At 41.7% G+C, this 19,131-nt stretch overlaps 3 protein-coding genes across 3 annotated transcripts in view; all 3 read left to right on the top strand.

Moving 5' to 3' along the window:
• The first annotated feature begins 258 nt into the window (after nt 1–258).
• On the top strand, nt 259–8,968 carry LOC138002100 (fibrillin-2-like). The gene is made up of 22 exons (XM_068848193.1): nt 259–336; nt 972–1,086; nt 2,515–2,634; nt 2,784–2,903; nt 3,083–3,202; nt 3,697–3,816; nt 4,075–4,215; nt 4,396–4,515; nt 4,696–4,815; nt 5,004–5,123; nt 5,308–5,427; nt 5,607–5,726; nt 5,906–6,025; nt 6,219–6,338; nt 6,518–6,637; nt 6,817–6,936; nt 7,130–7,249; nt 7,443–7,562; nt 7,821–7,940; nt 8,134–8,253; nt 8,453–8,593; nt 8,772–8,968. Exons 1-22 carry the CDS (start codon nt 259–261, stop codon nt 8,966–8,968), a joined length of 2,712 nt encoding a protein of 903 aa, XP_068704294.1.
• Nucleotides 8,969–9,010: 42 nt separating this feature from the next.
• Nucleotides 9,011–16,993, top strand: LOC138002099 (fibrillin-1-like). Its single transcript, XM_068848192.1, has 26 exons — nt 9,011–9,212; nt 9,379–9,498; nt 9,683–9,805; nt 9,988–10,107; nt 10,287–10,406; nt 10,600–10,719; nt 10,913–11,032; nt 11,291–11,410; nt 11,611–11,730; nt 11,911–12,030; nt 12,218–12,337; nt 12,522–12,641; nt 12,821–12,940; nt 13,120–13,239; nt 13,433–13,552; nt 13,746–13,865; nt 14,122–14,262; nt 14,442–14,561; nt 14,742–14,861; nt 15,049–15,168; nt 15,353–15,472; nt 15,652–15,771; nt 15,951–16,091; nt 16,264–16,383; nt 16,577–16,755; nt 16,955–16,993. The coding sequence occupies exons 1-26, from the start codon at nt 9,011–9,013 to the stop codon at nt 16,991–16,993; spliced, it is 3,225 nt and encodes a 1,074-aa protein (XP_068704293.1).
• Nucleotides 16,994–16,998: 5 nt separating this feature from the next.
• LOC138003542 (loricrin-like) overlaps nt 16,999–19,131 on the top strand; it is a 7,380-nt gene continuing 5,247 nt past the window's right edge. Inside the window, exon 1 of the mRNA XM_068849666.1 lies at nt 16,999–17,074. Within this exon, the coding sequence (XP_068705767.1) occupies nt 17,032–17,074 (43 nt within the window). The 5' untranslated portion in view covers nt 16,999–17,031. The remainder of the gene's footprint in view (nt 17,075–19,131) is intronic.

Raw genomic sequence — 19,131 nt, 5'->3', positions numbered from 1 at the left:
CCTGGCTGCTTACCCGGACATCAACGGTAAACTGCTTTGTGAAGTTCTCCCATCGGACAAGTACAACAACTCGGACAAATTCATGTTCAGCGGATCCTTTCACCATTTTAGCATCGCGGTATGTCAAATGTCTTGGACTCTTATGGCGTACAGTATTTTCTCCTTTAAAATTCTTCTTTTATTCATACATTTCTTTTTGTTCTCGAGAATATCGATTAGCCATAGAAATTCAAAGTTTTATGGTCTATATAAGATACGATGTGCGTGAAAAACGTGATGACTCTGAAGCAACGCGAACCTGGACATTATAAAATAGGTTCGCATTGCGTACATGCGGTTCGTGTTACGAAGAACCTCTTACACCACTAACACTGTCGCTGGTTGTTTCTGACTTAGTTTGTTGCCGAGATATAACAACATCAGTTTATTGTACAAAAAAAAAAAAGGAATAAGTTAAATATTGAAAGGCCAAGCTGTTATTGAGCATCAATATCACCTTTATTACCTTGACCACCTTTTTAATATCACTTGTCAAAATAGTTCTTGAACTGAAAGATGAAAGTTTCACTGTGATGGCCGTGCATCTGGCTGCGACTTCAGACAAATTCACAGAAAGCGAGATTAAACCTTACATGAATTACACCCAAAGATCAGTGTATACTATATTCTCAAGAAATCGCTGCACTTTCTTGCACTTGAGGAACAGTAAGCTTTTGGAGTGGTTCCTCGTCTTGTGCAATCGTTCCTAACTTAGGAGGTAGTGTAGTCCAGTGGTTAGGGCGCTTACCTTAAGATCCGGAGATCCCGGGTTCAAGATCGATCTATCTATCTATCTATCTATCTATCTATCTATCTATCTATCTATCTATCTATCTATCTATCTATCTATCTATCTATCTATCTATATATCTATCCATCCATCTATCTATCTATCTATCTATATCGAATAAATTTGGTTAAATTCTTTATAGTCACCATGTAGCGCTTGGCCTTGTGAGAACAATGGAACGTGTCTGCCATTGTACGAAGAGAACAGCTACAAGTGTGTCTGCGAAACGGGATTCACCGGACGAGACTGCCAAAACGGTAAGATCCCATCTAACAATTTGAATCTCACGGAATATTCTGTTAGTTTAGCCAAGTAGCTCCTCTTTGATTGATGGCAAAGAATCGAACGTGCCATTTTAAAGTTAAATAGCCTGATATCTAGCCTCTGGACTAAAAAAAGGAAAACAAAATCATCTTATTTCAATCGTTCACATAATCTCGTCCAAAACATAAAGACAAAAAGCAATTAAAAAAAAAACACAAAATTGGGACGACTTGGTCAATTCCGAAGACATATTACTTGAACATGTATCTATCAAGGGAGTTTTATCTACAGCAACTTTCAGACAAGCAAGGATTTCTTTTTAGAAATAGGATCAAAATAAGATTTTTCGAGGTAATTAAGTTACTGATGCCAGACAGAAGTTCATCAAGGGAAGAGTTTATCTCCCATACTTGGCCCAGGAGCCAACCCTTTCCCGAGTAGATTTACTTATACAACGCCTTCCTTTGGAGATTCAGCACGCCTACTGTTGTAAAAGCCAGTCTCCCTGGGGAGATCCAGCATGCCTACTGTTGTAAAAGCCAATCGTTCCTTGAGAGATTCAGTACGCCCACTGTTGTAAAAAGACAATCTCTCCTTGGGAAATTCAGCACGCCCACTGTTATAAAAGGCAATCTCTCTTTGGGGGATTCAGCATGCCCAATCCTGTAAAAGCCAATCACTCGTTGGGAGATTCAGTACGCCCACTGTTGTAAAAAGCTAATCTCTACTTGGGAGATCCAGCACACCCACTGTTATAAAAGCCAGTCTTCCTTGGAAGATTCAGCACACCTACTGTTGTAAAAGCCAATCCCTCCTTAGGAGATTCGGCAAGCCCACAGTTGTAAAAGCCAATCTCACCTTGGGAGATTCAGCACACCTACTATTGTAAAAGCCAATCCCTCCTTAGGAGATTTGGCACGCCCACTGTTGTAAAAGCCAATCTCATCTTGGGGGATTCAGCAACGCCCACTGTTGTAGAAGCCAAACTCTCCTTGGCAGATTCAGCACGCCCACTGTTGTAAAAGCCAAACTCTCCTTGGGAGATTCATCACGCCCACTGTTGTAAAAGCCAAACTCTCCTTAAACGATACAGCACGCCCACTGTTGTAAAAAAAAAAATCCCTCCTTGGGAGATTCAGCACGCTCACTGTTGTAAAAGCCAACCCAAACAGAGCTCAAACCTCAAGGAAAATATAGGACTTTTCGCAGGAAAAACCTGTTACTGAAAATTAATTTACTCAGGAAAGGGTTGACTCCAGGAATTAGTGGAGATAGAAACACCGGTAGTTGAGCTCCTCTGCGAAATCGGTAGTATGCAGATTTTTTTGCAAGATCAAGACAGGATCTTTGAAAACTGCATTCTGACTAGGAGAATTCGAAAAGCCAACTATTGTTTTTTCCATTATTTTTACTTGTTCCAGACATTGACGAGTGCTCGTCTGAAAACGAGTGTCACGTGAATGCCAGATGTACCAATACCATGGGATCCTACAATTGCACTTGCAAAAAAGGAAATGGAGGAGATGGAAGAAACTGCTCAGGTAAAGGCAAAAAATGAAGGTTTTATAGCGAATGGTGCTTACAGTTTTGTTTTCCACGCCTTGCGTACCTGCTAGTCACGTGATGTTTTCCACACAGTGTTTAAAAAAGCAGTTCTCGAATTGGCTTTGTTGTATTCATTTGCTTCCAGATATTGACGAGTGTTCATCTGAAAACGAGTGCCACATGAATGCCACCTGCACGAATAGCATAGGATCCTACAATTGCATGTGCAAAAAGGGATATGGAGGGGATGGAAGAAACTGCTCAGGTAAAGTGCAGTCTAATGAAAGTAATATCGCGAGTAATGCTGAAAGTTTTTATTTGCAAGTCTTGCATAAGCTTTAGACACGTGTTGTTTTGGCACACGTTAACCTTGTAGTCATCGCCATGTTGTTTTCTTTGGTCTGCTTCCTTGAGTTGGCTTTGTTCTCTTCATCTGGTTTTCAGATATTGACGAGTGTTCATCTAAAAGCGAGTGCCACGTGAATGCCACATGTACAAATACCATAGGATCTTACAAATGTACTTGCAAAAAGGGATATCAAGGAGATGGAACAAACTGCTCAGGTAAAGTCCAGTCTAAAAAAAGTATTATCGCAACTGATCACGAGAGTTTTGTTTTGCATCCCTTGCATGCTTATCAGTCACCGGATTTTTTGGCACCCGTCGAGCTCGTAGTCGATACCATATTGTTATATTTGGAGTGCAGTCCAGCAGATCCCTTAGTTGTGTTTATTTGCTTCCAGATATTGACGAGTGTTCATCTAAAAACGAGTGCAACATGAATGCCACCTTTACCAATACCATAGGATCTTACAATTGCACGTGCATAAAGGGATATATATAGGAGATGGAATAAACTGCATAGGTAAAGTGCATGAGAATATCGGTATTATCACTACTTATGACGATACTCCTGTTTTGGAGGCCTCGCGAATATTGTAGTCGCGTGAGGTTTTGGCACACGTCGACTTCATGGTCGTCGCCATGTTTTTTTGATTAGAATAAGTGTTTAAACAACCGTTTCTCGAGTTGGCTTTGTTGTGTTGATTTGGTTCCAGATATTGACGAGTGTTCATCAGAAAACGAGTGCCACGTGAATGCCACCTGTACGAATACCATAGGATCTTACAATTGCATTTGCAAAAAGGGATATGGAGGAGGTGGAAGAAACTGCTCAGGTAAAGTCCATTTTGCATGTGCAAAAAGGGATATAAAGGAGATGGAAGAAACTGCTCAGGTAAGTCCAGTCTAATTGAGGTATTATCCCATGTGACCACAGATGCCAGCACCTTTTTTTTGCACGCCTGGTCTGCCCATTGTTCACGTGATGTTTTGGCAAACGGCGACATCGTGGTGGTCACCATGTTGTGTTGTTTGGAATAAGAATTTCAAAAGGCAGTCCTCGAGTTTGCTTTGTTGTTTTCATTTGGTTTCAGACATTGACGAGTGTTCATCAGAAAACGAGTGCCACGTGAATGCTACATGTACAAATACCATAGGATCCTACAGTTGTATGTGCAAACAGGGATATGAAGGAGATGGAACAAACTGCTCAGGTAAAGTCCAGTCTTATCAAGGTAATATCACGACCGATGCTGACAGTTCTTTTCTTTTTTTTTTGCACCGTTTGCTTGTCCTTTAATGACGTGATCTTTTGGCACGTTAACCTCCTGGTCATCGGCAGGTTGTTTTGTTTGGAATAAGGGTTTAAAAAGTGGAGTCCTCGAGTTTGCTTGGTTATGTTTATTTGGTTCCAGACATTGACGAGTGTTCATCTGAAAACAACTGTCAAGTGAATGCCACCTGTACAAATACCGTAGGATCTTACAATTGCACTTGCAAAAAAGGATATGGAGGAGACGGAGGAGGCTGCCCAGGTAAAGTCCACTTTAAAAAAGGTATTATCGCGACTTATGCTCACAGTTTTGTTTTGCGTGCCTTGCGTGCCCATTAGTCACATGATGTTTTCGCACACACCGGCCTTGTTGTCGTCGCCATGTTGCTTTGTTTGGAATTGCAGTCCTCGAGTTCCTTTCCTTATGTTCATTTCGTTCCAGACATTGACGAGTGTTCGTCTGAAAATGACTGCCACGTAAATGCCACATGTACGAATACCTTAGGGTCTTACAATTGCACTTGCCACAAAGGATATGAAGGAGACGGTAGAAACTGCTCAGGTAAAGTCCAGTCTTATCACGGTATTGTCGCGATTGATGCTGACAGTTTTGTTTTGCACGGATTGCGTGCCTATTAGTCACATAAATTTTGGCTCTTGGTCGTCACCACCTTTTTATTTTGTTTGCTCGGAATAAGAGTTTGAAAGTGCAGTCCTAGTGTTTGCTTTGTTATGTCCATTTGCTTGCAGACATTGACGAGTGTTCATCTGAAAACAAATGTCACGTGAATGCCACATGTACGAATACCAAAGGATCTTACAATTGCAGTTGCCGGAATGGATTTCAAGGAGACGGAAGAAACTGCACAGGTAAAGTTTAAAATGTCTAATGAGGGTATTATCCCGACTTATGCTGAAAGGTTTGTTATGAACGCCTTAAGTGCCTATTATGCACGTAATGTTTCTGTGCACATCGACCTTGCTCTCGTCGCCATTTTGTTTTCTTTGAAGTGCTTTCAACGGGTTTCCATTTTTGGAGTTTATTTCGTTCCAGATATTGACGAGTGTTCATCTGAAAATGAATGTGACGTGAATGCTAGATGTTGCAATACCATAGGATTCTACAATTGCATTTGCAAAAAGGGATATGGAGGAGGCGGAAGAAACTGCTCTGGTAAAGTCCATTGTAATGAAAGTACTATCGCGAGTAATGCTGAAAGTTTTGATTTGCAAGTCTTGCATAAGCTTTAGACACATGTTGTTTTGGCACACGTTAACCTCGTAGTAATCGCCATGTTGTTTTCTTTGGTCTGCTTCCTTGAGTTGGCTTTGTTCTCTTCATCTGGTTTCCAGATATTGACGAGTGTTCATCTGAAAACGAGTGCCACGTAAATGCCACATGTACAAATACCATAGGATCTTACAAATGTACTTGCAGAAAGGGATATCAAGGAGATGGAACAAACTGCTCAGGTAAAGACCAGTCTAATAAAATTATTATCGCAACTGATCCCGAGGGTTTTGTTTTCCACCCCTTGCGTGCTGATCAGTCACCGGATTTTTTGGCACACGTCGAGCTCGTGGTCGATGCCATATTGATATATTTGGATTGCAGTCCAGCAGATCTCTTAGTTGTGTTTATTTGCTTCCAGATATTGACGAGTGTTCATCTAAAAACGAGTGCAACATGAATGCCACCTGTACGAATACCATAGGATCTTACAATTGCACGTGCATAAAGGGATATATAGGAGATGGAATAAACTGCATAGGTAAAGTGCATGAGAATACTGGTATTATCACTACTGATGACGAAACTTTTGTTTTGCAGGCCTCGCGTATATAATAGTCGCGTGAGGTTTTGGCACACGTCGACTTTATGGTCGTCGCCATGTTGTTTTGCTTAGAATAAGTGTTTAAACAACCAGTTTTCGAGTTGGCTTTGTTGTGTTCATTTGGTTCCAGATATTGACGAGTGTTCATCTGAAAACGAGTGCCACATGAATGCCACCAGCACCAATAGCATAGGATCCTACAATTGCATGTGCAACAAGGGATATGGAGGGGATGGAAGAAACTGCTCAGGTAAAGTGCAGTCTAATGAACGTACTATTGCGAGTAATGCTAAAAGTTTTGATTTGCAAGTCTTGCGTAAGCTTTAGACATGTGTTGTTTTGGCACACGTTAACCTCGTAGTCATCGCCATGTTGTTTTCTTTGGTCTGCTTGCTTGAGTTGGCTTTGTTCTCTTCATCTGGTTTTCAGATATTGACGAGTGTTCATCTGAAAGCGAGTGCCACGTGAAGGCCACATGTACAAATACCATAGGATCTTACAAATGTACTTGCAGAAAGGGATATCAAGGAGATGGAACAAACTGCTCAGGTAAAGTCCAGTCTAATAAAATTATTATCGCAACTGATCCCGAGGGTTTTGTTTTGCACCCCTTGCGTGCTCATCAGTCACCGGATTTTTTGGCACACGTCGAGGTCGAGGTGGATACCATATTGTTATATTTGGATTGCAGTCCAGCAGATCTCTTAGTTGTGTTTATTTGCTTTCAGATATTGACGAGTGTCCATCTGAAAACGAGTGCAAAATGAATGCCACCTGTACGAATACCATAGGATCTTACAATTGCACGTGCATAAAGGGATATATAGGAGATGGAATAAACTGCATAGGTAAAGTGCATGAGAATACCGGTCTTATCACTACTGATGACAATACTTCTGTTTTGCAGTCCTCGTGAATATTTTAGTCGCGTGAGGTTTTGGCACACGTCGACTTCATGGTCGTCGCCATGTTGTTTTGATTGGAATAAGTGTTTAAACAACCGTTTCTCGAGTTGGCTTTGTTGTGTTGATTTGGTTCCAGATATTGACGAGTGTTCATCTGAAAACGAGTGCCACATGAATGCCACCTGCACGAATAGCATAGGATCCTACAATTGCATGTGCAAAAAGGGATATAAAGGGGATGGAAGAAACTGCTCAGGTAAAGTGCAGTCTAATGAAGGTATTTCCTCCACTGATACTGACAGTGTTGTTTTGCACCCCTTGCGTGCCCAGTGGTCCCGTGATATTTTGGCACACGTTGACCTCGTGCTCGTCGCCATGATGTTTTGTTTGTAACAAGAGTTTGAAAAGGCAGTCCCCAAGTTAACTTTGTTGTGTTTATTTGGTTTTAGAAATTGATGAGTGTTCATCTGAAAACGAGTGCCACGTGAATGCCACCTGTACGAATACCATAGGATCTTACAATTGCATTTGCAAAAAGGGATATGGAGGAGACGGAAGAAACTGCTCAGGTAAAGTCCATTTTGCATGTGCAAAAAGGGATATAAAGGAGATGGAAAAAACTGCTCAGGTAAGTCCAGTCTAATTGAGGTACTATCCCCTCTGACCACAGATGCCAGCACCTTTTTTTTGCACGCGTGGTGTGACCATTGTTCACGTGATGTTTTGGCAAACGGCGACCTCGTGGTGGTCACCATGTTGTGTTGTTTGGAATAAGAATTTCAAAAGGCAGTCCTCGAGTTCGCTTTGTTGTTTTCATTTGGTTTCAGACATTGACGAGTGTTCAACAGAAAACGAGTGCCACGTGAATGCTACCTGTACAAATACCATAGGATCCTACAGTTGTATGTGCAAAAAGGGATATGAAGGGGATGGAAGAAACTGCTCAGGTAAAGTGCAGTCTAATGAAGGTATTTCCTCCATTGATACTGACAGTGTTGTTTTGCTCTCCTTGCGTGCCCAGTAGTCCCGTGATATTTTGGCACACGTTGACCTCGTGCTCGTCGCCATGATGTTTTGTTTGTAACAAGAGTTTGAAAAGGCAGTCTAAAAGTGCACTTTGTTGTGTTTATTTGGTTTTAGACATTGATGAGTGTTCATCAGAAAACGAGTGCCACGTGAATGCCACCTGTACGAATACCATAGGTTCTTACAATTGCATTTGCAAAAAGGGATATGGAGGAGGCGGAAAAAACTGCTCAGGTAAGTCCAGTCTAATTGAGGTATTATCCCCTCTGACCACAGATGCCAGCACCTTTTTTTTGCACGCCTGGTCTGCCCATTGTTCACGTGATGTTTTGGCAAACGGCGACATCGTGGTGGTCACCATGTTGTGTTGTTTGAAATAAGAATTTCAAAAGGCAGTCCTCGAGTTCGCTTTGTTGTTTTCATTTGGTTTCAGACATTGACGAGTGTTCATCAGAAAACGAGTGCCACGTGAATGCTACCTGTACAAATACCATAGGATCCTACAGTTGTATGTGCAAAAAGGGATATGAAGGAGATGGAACAAACTGCTCAGGTAAAGTCCAGTCTTATCAAGGTAATATCACGACCGATGCTGACAGTTCTTTTCTTTTTTTTGCACGGTTTGCGTGTCCTTTAATGACGTGATGTTTTGGCACGTTAACCTCCTGGTCATCGGCAAGTTGTTTTGTTTGGAATAAGGGTTTAAAAAGTGGAGTCCTCGAGTTTGCTTGGTTATGTTTATTTGGTTCCAGACATTGACGAGTGTTCATCTGAAAACAACTGTCAAGTCAATGCCACCTGTACAAATACCGTAGGATCTTACAACTGCACTTGCAAAAAAGGATATGGAGGAGACCGAGGAGGCTGCCCAGGTAAAGTTCAGTTTAAAAAAGGTTATATCGCAACTGATGCTTACAGTTTTGTTTTGCGTGCCTTGCGTGCCCATTAGTCACATGATGTTTTCGCACACACCGGCCTTGTTGTCGTTGCCATGTTGCTTTGTTTGAAATTGCAGTCCTCGAGTTCCTTTCCTTATGTTCATTTCGTTCCAGACATTGACGAGTGTTCTTCTGAAAATGACTGCCACGTAAATGCCACATGTACGAATACCTTAGGGTCTTACAATTGCACTTGCAAGAAAGGATATGAAGGAGACGGTAGAAACTGCTCAGTTGAAGTCCAGTCTTATCACGGTATTGTCGCGACTGATGCTGACAGTTTTGTTTTGCACGGATTGCGTGCCTATTAGTCACATAAATTTTGGCTCTTGGTCGTCACCACCTTTTTTTTTGTTTGTTCGGAATAAGAGTTTGAAAGTGCAGTCCTAGAGTTTGCTTTGTTATGTCCATTTGCTTGCAGACATTGACGAGTGTTCATCTGAAAACAAATGTCACGTGAATGCCACATGTACGAATACCAAAGGATCTTACAATTGCAGTTGCCAGAATGGATTTGAAGGAGACGGAAGAAACTGCACAGGTAAAGTTTAAAATGTCTAATGAGGGTATTATCCCGACTTATGCTAAAAGGTTTGTTATGAACGCCTTAAGTGCCTATTAGGCACTTAATGTTTCTTTGCATATCGACCTTGCTCTCGTCGCCATTTTGTTTTCTTTGAAGTGCTTTCCCCGAGTTCGCATTTTTGGAGTTTATTTCGTTCCAGATATTGACGAGTGTTCATCTGAGGAAAATGAATGTGACGTGAATGCTAGATGTTGCAATACCATAGGATCCTACAATTGCATTTGCAAAAAGGGATATGGAGGAGGCGGAAGAAACTGCTCAGGTAAAGTCCATTCTAATGATGAACGTACTATCGCGAAAAATGCTGAAAGTTTTGATTTGCAAGTCTTGCATAAGCTTTAGACACCTGTTGTTTTGGCACACGTTAACCTCGTAGTCATCGCCATGTTGTTTTCTTTGGTCTGCTTCCTTGAGTTGGCTTTGTTCTCTTCATCTGGTTTTCAGATATTGACGAGTGTTCATCTGAAAACGAGTGCCACGTGAATGCCACATGTACAAATACCATAGGATCTTACAAATGTACTTGCAAAAAGGGATATGAAGGAGATGGAACAAACTGCTCAGGTAAAGACAAGTCTAATAAAAGAATTATCGCAACTGATCCCGAGGGTTTTGTTTTGCACCCCTTGCGTGCTCATTAGTCACCGGATTTTTTGGCACACGTCGAGCTCATGGTCGATACCATATTGTTACATTTTGAGTGCAGTCCAGCACATCTCTTAGTTGTGTTTATTTGCTTCCAGATATTGACGAGTGTTCATCTGAAAACGAGTGCAACATGAATGCCACCTGTACGAATACCATAGGATCTTACAATTGCACGTGCATAAAGGGATATATAGGAGATGGAATAAACTGCAAAGGTAAAGTGCATGAGAATACCGGTATTATCACTACTGATGACGATACTTTTGTTTTGCAGGCCTCGCGTATATAATAGTCGCGTGAGGTTTTGGCACACGTCGACTTCATGGTCGTTGCCATGTTGTTTGGATTAGAATAAGTGTTTAAACAACCAGTTGTCGAGTTGGCTTTGTTGTGTTGATTTGGTTCCAGATATTGACGAGTGTTCATCTGAAAACGAGTGCCACATGAATGCCACCTGCACGAATAGCATAGGATCCTACAATTGCATGTGCAACAAGGGATATGAAGGGGATGGAAGAAACTGCTCAGGTAAAGTGCAGTCTAATGAAGGTATTTCCTCCACTGATACTGACAGTGTTGTTTTGCACCCCTTGCGTGCCCAGTAGTCCCGTGATATTTTGGCACACGTTGACCTCGTGCTCGTCGCCATGATGTTTTGTTTGTAACAAGAGTTTGAAAAGGCAGTCTAAAAGTGCACTTTGTTGTGTTTATTTGGTTTTAGACATTGATGAGTGTTCATCAGAAAACGAGTGCCACGTGAATGCCACCTGTACGAATACCGTAGGATCTTACAATTGCATTTGCAAAAAGGGATATGGAGGAGGCGGAAGAAACTGCTCAGGTAAAGTCCATTTTGCATGTGCAAAAAGGGATATAAAGGAGATGGAAAAAACTGCTCAGGTAAGTCCAGTCTAATTGAGGTATTATCCCCTCTGACCACAGATGCCAGCACCTTTTTTTTGCACGCCTGGTATGCCCATTGTTCACGTGATGTTTTGGCAAACGGCGACATCGTGGTGGTCACCATGTTGTGTTGTTTGGAATAAGAATTTCAAAAGGCAGTCCTCGAGTTCGCTTTGTTGTTTTCATTTGGTTTCAGACATTGACGAGTGTTCATCAGAAAACGAGTGCCACGTGAATGCTACCTGTACAAATACCATAGGATCCTACAGTTGTATGTGCAAAAAGGGATATGAAGGAGATGGAACAAACTGCTCAGGTAAAGTCCAGTCTTATCAAGGTAATATCAAGACCGATGCTGACAGTTCTTTTCTTTTTTTTTGCACGGTTTGCGTGTCCTTTAATGACGTGATGTTTTGGCACGTTAACCTCCTGGTCATCGCCAAGTTGTTTTGTTTGGAATAAGGGTTTAAAAAGTGGAGTCCTCGAGTTTGCTTGGTTATGTTTATTTGGTTCCAGACATTGACGAGTGTTCATCTGAAAACAACTGTCAAGTGAATGCCACCTGTACAAATACCGTAGGATCTTACAACTGCACTTGCAAAAAAGGATATGGAGGAGACGGAGGAGGCTGCCCAGGTAAAGACCAGTTTAAAGAAGGTTTTATCGCGACTGATGCTTACAGTTTTGTTTTGCGTGCCTTGCCTGCCCATTAGTCACATGATGTTTTCGCACACACCGGCCTTGTTGTCGTCGCCATGTTGCTTTGTTTGAAATTGCAGTCCTCGAGTTCCTTTCCTTATGTTCATTTCGTTCCAGACATTGACGAGTGTTCTTCTGAAAATGACTGCCACGTAAATGCCACATGTACGAATACCTTAGGGTCTTACAATTGCACTTGCAAGAAAGGATATGAAGGAGACGGTAGAAACTGCTCAGGTAAAGTCCAGTCTTATCACGGTATTGTCGCGACTGATGCTGACAGTTTTGTTTTGCACGGATTGCGTGCCTATTAGTCACATAAATTTTGGCTCTTGGTCGTCACCACCTTTTTTTTTGTTTGTTCGGAATAAGAGTTTGAAAGTGCAGTCCTAGAGTTTGCTTTGTTATGTCCATTTGCTTGCAGACATTGACGAGTGTTCATCTGAAAACAAATGTCACGTGAATGCCACATGTACGAATACCAAAGGATCTTACAATTGCAGTTGCCAGAATGGATTTGAAGGAGACGGAAGAAACTGCACAGGTAAAGTTTAAAATGTCTAATGAGGGTATTATCCCGACTTATGCTAAAAGGTTTGTTATGAACGCCTTAAGTGCCTATTATTCACGTAGTGTTTCTTTGCACATCAACCTTGCTCTCGTCGCCATTTTGTTTTCTTTGAAGTGCTTTCCCCGAATTCGAATTTTTCGAGTTTATTTCGTTCCAGATATTGACGAGTGTTCATCTAAAAATGAATGTGACGTGAATGCTAGATGTTGCAATACCATAGGATCCTACAATTGCATTTGCAAAAAGGGATATGGAGGAGGCGGAAGAAACTGCTCCGGTAAAGTCCATTCTAATGAACGTACTATCGCGAGTAAAGCTGAAAGTTCTGATTTGCAAGTCTTGCATAAGCTTTAGACAAGTGTTGTTTTGGCACACGTTAACCTCGTAGTTATCGCCATGTTGTTTTCTTTGATCTGCTTCCTTGAGTTGGCTTTGTTCTTTTCATCTGCTTTTCAGATATTGACGAGTGTTCATCTGAAAACGAGTGCCACGTGAATGCCACATGTACAAATACCATAGGATCTTACAAATGTACTTGCAAAAAGGGATATGAAGGAGATGGAACAAACTGCTCAGGTAAAGACAAGTCTAATAAAAGAATTATCGCAACTGATCCCGAGGGTTTTGTTTTGCACCCCTTGCGTGCTCATCAGTCACCGGATTTTTTGGCACACGTCGAGCTCGTGGTCGATACCATATTGTTACATTTTGAGTGCAGTCCAGCAGATCTCTTAGTTGTGTTTATTTGCTTCCAGATATTGACGAGTGTTCATCTGAAAACGAGTGCAACATGAATGCCACCTGTACGAATACCATAGGATCTTACAATTGCACGTGCATAAAGGGATATATAGGAGATGGAATAAACTGCATAGGTAAAGTGCATGAGAATACCGGTATTATCACTACTGATGACGATACTTTTGTTTTGCAGGCCTCGCGTATATAATAGTCGCGTGAGGTTTTGGCACACGTCGACTTCATGGTCGTTGCCATGTTGTTTTGATTAGAATAAGTGTTTAAACAACCAGTTGTCGAGTTGGCTTTGTTGTGTTGATTTGGTTCCAGATATTGACGAGTGTTCATCTGAAAACGAGTGCCACATGAATGCCACCTGCACGAATAGCATAGGATCCTACAATTGCATGTGCAACAAGGGATATGAAGGGGATGGAAGAAACTGCTCAGGTAAAGTGCAGTCTAATGAAGGTATTTCCTCCACTGATACTGACAGTGTTGTTTTGCACCCCTTGCGTGCCCAGTAGTCCCGTGATATTTGGGCACACGTTGACCTCGTGCTCGTCGCCATGATGTTTTGTTTGTAACAAGAGTATGAAAAGGCAGTCTAAAAGTGCACTTTGTTGTGTTTATTTGGTTTTAGACATTGATGAGTGTTCATCAGAAAACGAGTGCCACGTGAATGCCACCTGTACGAATACAATAGGATCTTACAATTGCATTTGCAAAAAGGGATATGGAGGAGGCGGAAGAAACTGCTCAGGTAAAGTCCATTTTGCATGTGCAAAAAGGGATATAAAGGAGATGGAAGAAACTGCTCATGTAAGTCCATTTTAATTGAGGTATTATCCCCTCTGACCACAGATGCAAGCACCTTTTTTTGCACGCCTGGTGTGCCCATTGTTCACGTGATGTTTTGGCAACGGCGACATCGTGGTGGTCACCATGTTGTGTTGTTTGGAATAAGAATTTCAAAAGGCAGTCCTCGAGTTCGCTTTGTTGTTTTCATTTGGTTTCAGACATTGACGAGTGTTCATCAGAAAACGAGTGCCACGTGAATGCTACCTGTACAAATACCATAGGATCCTACAGTTGTATGTGCAAAAAGGGATATGAAGGAGATGGAACAAACTGCTCAGGTAAAGTCCAGTCTTATCAAGGTAATATCAAGACCGATGCTGACAGTTCTTTTTTTTTTTTTTGCACGGTTTCCGTGTCCTTTAATGACGTGATGTTTTGGCACGTTAACCTCCTGGTCATCGCCAAGTTGTTTTGTTTGGAATAAGGGTTTAAAAAGTGGAGTCCTCGAGTTTGCTTGGTTATGTTTATTTGGTTCCAGACATTGACGAGTGTTCAACAGAAAACAACTGTCAAGTGAATGCCACCTGTACAAATACCGTAGGATCTTACAACTGCACTTGCAAAAAAGGATATGGAGGAGACGGAGGAGGCTGCCCAGGTAAAGACCAGTTTAAAGAAGGTTTTATCGCGACTGATGCTTACAGTTTTGTTTTGCGTGCCTTGCCTGCCCATTAGTCACATGATGTTTTCGCACACACCGGCCTTGTTGTCGTCGCCATGTTGCTTTGTTTGAAATTGCAGTCCTCGAGTTCCTTTCCTTATGTTCATTTCGTTCCAGACATTGACGAGTGTTCTTCTGAAAATGACTGCCACGTAAATGCCACATGTACGAATACCTTAGGGTCTTACAATTGCCCTTGCAAGAAAGGATATGAAGGAGACGGTAGAAACTGCTCAGGTAAAGTCCAGTCTTATCACGGTATTGTCGCGACTGATGCTGACAGTTTTGTTTTGCACGGATTGCGTGCCTATTAGTCACATAAATTTTGGCTCTTGGTCGTCACCACCTTTTTTTTTGTTTGTTCGGAATAAGAGTTTGAAAGTGCAGTCCTAGAGTTTGCTTTGTTATGTCCATTTGCTTGCAGACATTGACGAGTGTTCATCTGAAAACAAATGTCACTTGAATGCCACATGTACGAATACCAAAGGATCTTACAATTGCAGTTGCGAGAATGGATTTGAAGGAGACGGAAGAAACTGCACAGGTAAAGTTTAAAATGTCTAATGAGGGTATTATCCCGACTTATGCTAAAAGGTTTGTTATGAACGCCTTAAGTGCCTATTATTCACGTAGTGTTTCTTTGCACATCAACCTTGCTCTCGTCGCCATTTTGTTTTCTTTGAAGTGCTTTCCCCGAGTTCGAATTTTTGGAGTTTATTTCGTTCCAGATATTGACGAGTGTTCATCTAAAAATGAATGTGACGTGAATGCTAGATGTTGCAATACCATAGGATCCTACAATTGCATTTGCAAAAAGGGATATGGAGGAGGCGGAAGAAACTGCTCAGGTAAAGTCCATTCTAATGAACGTACTATCGCGAGTAAAGCTGAAAGTTCTGATTTGCAAGTCTTGCATAAGCTTTAGACACGTGTTGTTTTGGCACACGTTAACCTCGTAGTTATCGCCATGTTGTTTTCTTTGATCTGCTTCCTTGAGTTGGCTTTGTTCTCTTCATCTGGTTTTCAGATATTGACGAGTGTTCATCTGAAAACGAGTGCCACGTGAATGCCACATGTAGAAATACCATAGGATCTTACAAATGTACTTGCAAAAAGGGATATGAAGGAGATGGAACAAACTGCTCAGGTAAAGACCAGTCTAATAAAAGTATTATCGCAACTGATCCCGAGGGTTTTGTTTTGCACCCCTTGCGTGCTCATCAGTCACCGGATTTTTTGGCACACGTCGAGCTCGTGGTCGATACCATATTGTTACATTTTGAGTGCAGTCCATCAGATCTCTTAGTTGTGTTTATTTGCTTCCAGATATTGACGAGTGTTCATCTGAAAACGAGTGCAACATGAATGCCACGTGTACAAATACCATAGGATCTTACATTTGTACGTGCATAAAGGGATATATAGGAGATGGAATAAACTGCATAGATAAAGTGCATGAGAATACCGGTATTATCACTACTCATGACGATACTTTTGTTTTGCAGGCCTCGCGTATATAATAGTAGCGTGCGGTTTTGGCACACGTCGACGTCATGGTCGTCGCAATGTTGTTTTGATTAGAAAAAGTGTTTAAACAACCAGTTGTCGAGTTGGCTTTGTTGTGTTGATTTGGTTCCAGATATTGACGAGTGTTCATCTGAAAACGAGTGCCACATGAATGCCACCTGCACGAATACCATAGTATCCTACAATTGCATGTGCAAAAAGGGATATGAAGGGGATGGAAGAAACTGCTCAGGTAAAGTGCAGTCTAATGAAGGTATTTCCTCTATTGATACTGACAGTGTTGTTTTGCTCTCCTTGCGTGCCCAGTAGTCCCGTGATATTTTGGCACACGTTGACCTCGTGCTCGTCGCCATGATGTTTTGTTTGTAACAAGAGTTTGAAAAGGCAGTCTAAAAGTGCACTTTGTTGTGTTTATTTGGTTTTAGACATTGATGAGTGTTCATCAGAAAACGAGTGCCACGGGAATGCCACCTGTACGAATACCATAGGATCTTACAATTGCATTTGCAAAAAGGGATATGGAGGAGGCGGAAGAAACTGCTCAGGTAAAGTCCATTTTGCATGTGCAAAAAGGGATATAAAGGAGATGGAAAAAACTGCTCAGGTAAGTCCAGTCTAATTGAGGTATTATTCCCTCTGACCACAGATGCCAGCACCACTTTTTTGCACGCGTGGTGTGCCCATTGTTCACGTGATGTTTTGGCAAACGGCGACATCGTGGTGGTCACCATGTTGTGTTGTTTGGAATAAGAATTTCAAAAGGCAGTCCTCGAGTTCGCTTTGTTGTTTTCATTTGATTTCAGACATTGACGAGTGTTCATCAGAAAACGAGTGCCACCTGAATGCTACCTGTACAAATACCATAGGATCCTACAGTTGTATGTGCAAAAAGGGATATGAAGGAGATGGAACAAACTGCTCAGGTAAAGTCCAGTCTTATCAAGGTAATATCACGACCGATGCTGACAGTTCTTTTCTTTTTTTTGCACGGTTTGCGTGTCCTTTAATGACGTTATGTTTTGGCACGTTAACCTCCTGGTCATCGCCAAGTTGTTTTGTTTGGAATAAGGGTTTAAAAAGTGGAGTCCTCGAGTTTGCTTGGTTATGTTTATTTGGTTCCAGACATTGACGAGTGTTCATCTGAAAACAACTGTCAAGTGAATGCCACCTGTACAAATACCGTAGGATCTTACAACTGCACTTGCAAAAAAGGATATGGAGGCGACCGAGGAGGCTGCCCAGGTAAAGTTCAGTTTAATAAAGGTTATATCGCTACTGATGCTGACAGTTTTGTTTTGCGTGCCTTGCGTGCCCATTAGTCACATGATGTTTTCGCACACACCGGCCTTGTTGTCGTCGCCATGTTGCTTTGTTTGAAATTGCAGTCCTCGAGTTCCTTTCCTTATGTTCATTTCGTTCCAGACATTGACGAGTGTTCTTCTGAAAATGACTGCCACGTAAATGCCACATGTACGAATACCTTAGGGTCTTACAATTGCACTTGCAAGAAAGGATATGAAGGAGACGGTAGAAACTGCTCAGGTAAAGTCCAGTCTTATCACGGTATTGTCGCGACTGATGCTGACAGTTTTGTTTTGCACGGATTGCGTGCGTATTAGTCACTTAAATTTTGGCTCTTGGTCGTCACCACCTTTTTTTTGTTTGTTCGGAATAAGAGTTTGAAAGTGCAGTCCTAGAGTTTGCTTTGTTATGTCCATTTGCTTGCAGACATTGACGAGTGTTCATCTGAAAACAAATGTCACGTGAATGCTACATGTACGAATACCAAAGGATCTTACAATTGCAGTTGCCAGAATGGATTTGAAGGAGACGGAAGAAACTGCACAGGTAAAGTTTAAAATGTCTAATGCGGGTATTTTCCCGACTTATGCTGAAATGTTTGTTATGAACGCCTTAAGTGCCTATTAGGCACGTAATGTTTGTGTGCACATCGACCTTGCTCTCGTCGCCATTTTGTTTTCTTTGAAGTGCTTTCCCCGAGTTCGCATTTTTGGAGTTTATTTCGTTCCAGATATTGACGAGTGTTCATCTAAAAATGAATGTGACGTGAATGCTAGATGTTGCAATACCATAGGATCCTACAATTGCATTTGCAAAAAGGGATATGGAGGAGGCGGAAGAAACTGCTCAGGTAAAGTCCATTCTAATGATGAACGTACTATCGCGAGTAATGCTGAAAGTTTTGATTTGCAAGTCTTGCATAAGCTTTAGACACGTGTTGTTTTGGCACACGCTAACCTCGTAGTCATCGCCATGTTGTTTTCTTTGGTCTGCTTCCTTGAGTTGGCTTTGTTCTCTTCATCTGGTTTTCAGATATTGACGAGTGTTCATCTGAAAACGAGTGCCACGTGAATGCCACATGTACAAATACCATAGGATCTTACAAATGTACTTGCAAAAAGGGATATGAAGGAGATGGAACAAACTGCTCAGGTAAAGACCAGTCTAATAAAAGTATTATCGCAACTGATCCCGAGGGTTTTGTTTTGCACCCCTTGCGTGCTCATCAGTCACCGGATTTTTTGGCACACGTCGAGCTCGTGGTCGATACCATACTGTTACATTTTGAGTGCAGTCCAGCAGATCTCTTAGTTGTGTTTATTTGCTTGCAGATATTGACGAGTGTTCATCTGAAAACGAGTGCAACATGAATGCCACCTGTACGAATACCATAGGATCTTACAATTGCACGTGCATAAAGGGATATATAGGAGATGGAATAAACTGCATAGGTAAAGTGGATGAGAATACCGGTATTATCACTTCTGATGACGATATTTTTTTTTTGCAGGCCTCGCGTATATAATAGTCGCGTGAGGTTTTGGCACACGTCGACTTTATGGTCGTCGCCATGTTGTTTTGATTAGAATAAGTGTTTAAACAACCAGTTCTCGAGTTGGCTTTGTTGTGTTGATTTGGTTCCAGATACTGACGAGTGTTCATCTGAAAACGAGTGCCA

This window comes from Montipora foliosa, chromosome 5, assembly GCF_036669935.1.
Source record: "Montipora foliosa isolate CH-2021 chromosome 5, ASM3666993v2, whole genome shotgun sequence".
Classification (NCBI taxonomy): Eukaryota; Metazoa; Cnidaria; class Anthozoa; order Scleractinia; family Acroporidae; genus Montipora; species Montipora foliosa.
This window is presented reverse-complemented; position numbering and strand designations above follow the sequence as displayed.

What these genes read in the sequence shown, in the direction of transcription:
- LOC138002100 (XM_068848193.1), top strand. Translation starts at nt 259, where the DNA reads ATGTGCGTGAAAAACGTGATGACTCTGAAGCAACGCGAACCTGGACAT. An exon ending in GGATGGAAGAAACTGCTCAG is followed by an intron (nt 2,904 to 3,082) that starts GTAAAGTGCAGT and finishes TCTGGTTTTCAG; the next exon opens with ATATTGACGAGTGTTCATCT. An exon ending in AGATGGAACAAACTGCTCAG is followed by an intron (nt 6,638 to 6,816) that starts GTAAAGTCCAGT and finishes ATTTGCTTTCAG; the next exon opens with ATATTGACGAGTGTCCATCT.
- LOC138002099 (XM_068848192.1), top strand. Translation starts at nt 9,011, where the DNA reads ATGTTGCTTTGTTTGAAATTGCAGTCCTCGAGTTCCTTTCCTTATGTT. An exon ending in AGGCGGAAGAAACTGCTCCG is followed by an intron (nt 12,642 to 12,820) that starts GTAAAGTCCATT and finishes TCTGCTTTTCAG; the next exon opens with ATATTGACGAGTGTTCATCT. An exon ending in TAAAGTGCATGAGAATACCG is followed by an intron (nt 16,092 to 16,263) that starts GTATTATCACTA and finishes ATTTGGTTCCAG; the next exon opens with ATATTGACGAGTGTTCATCT.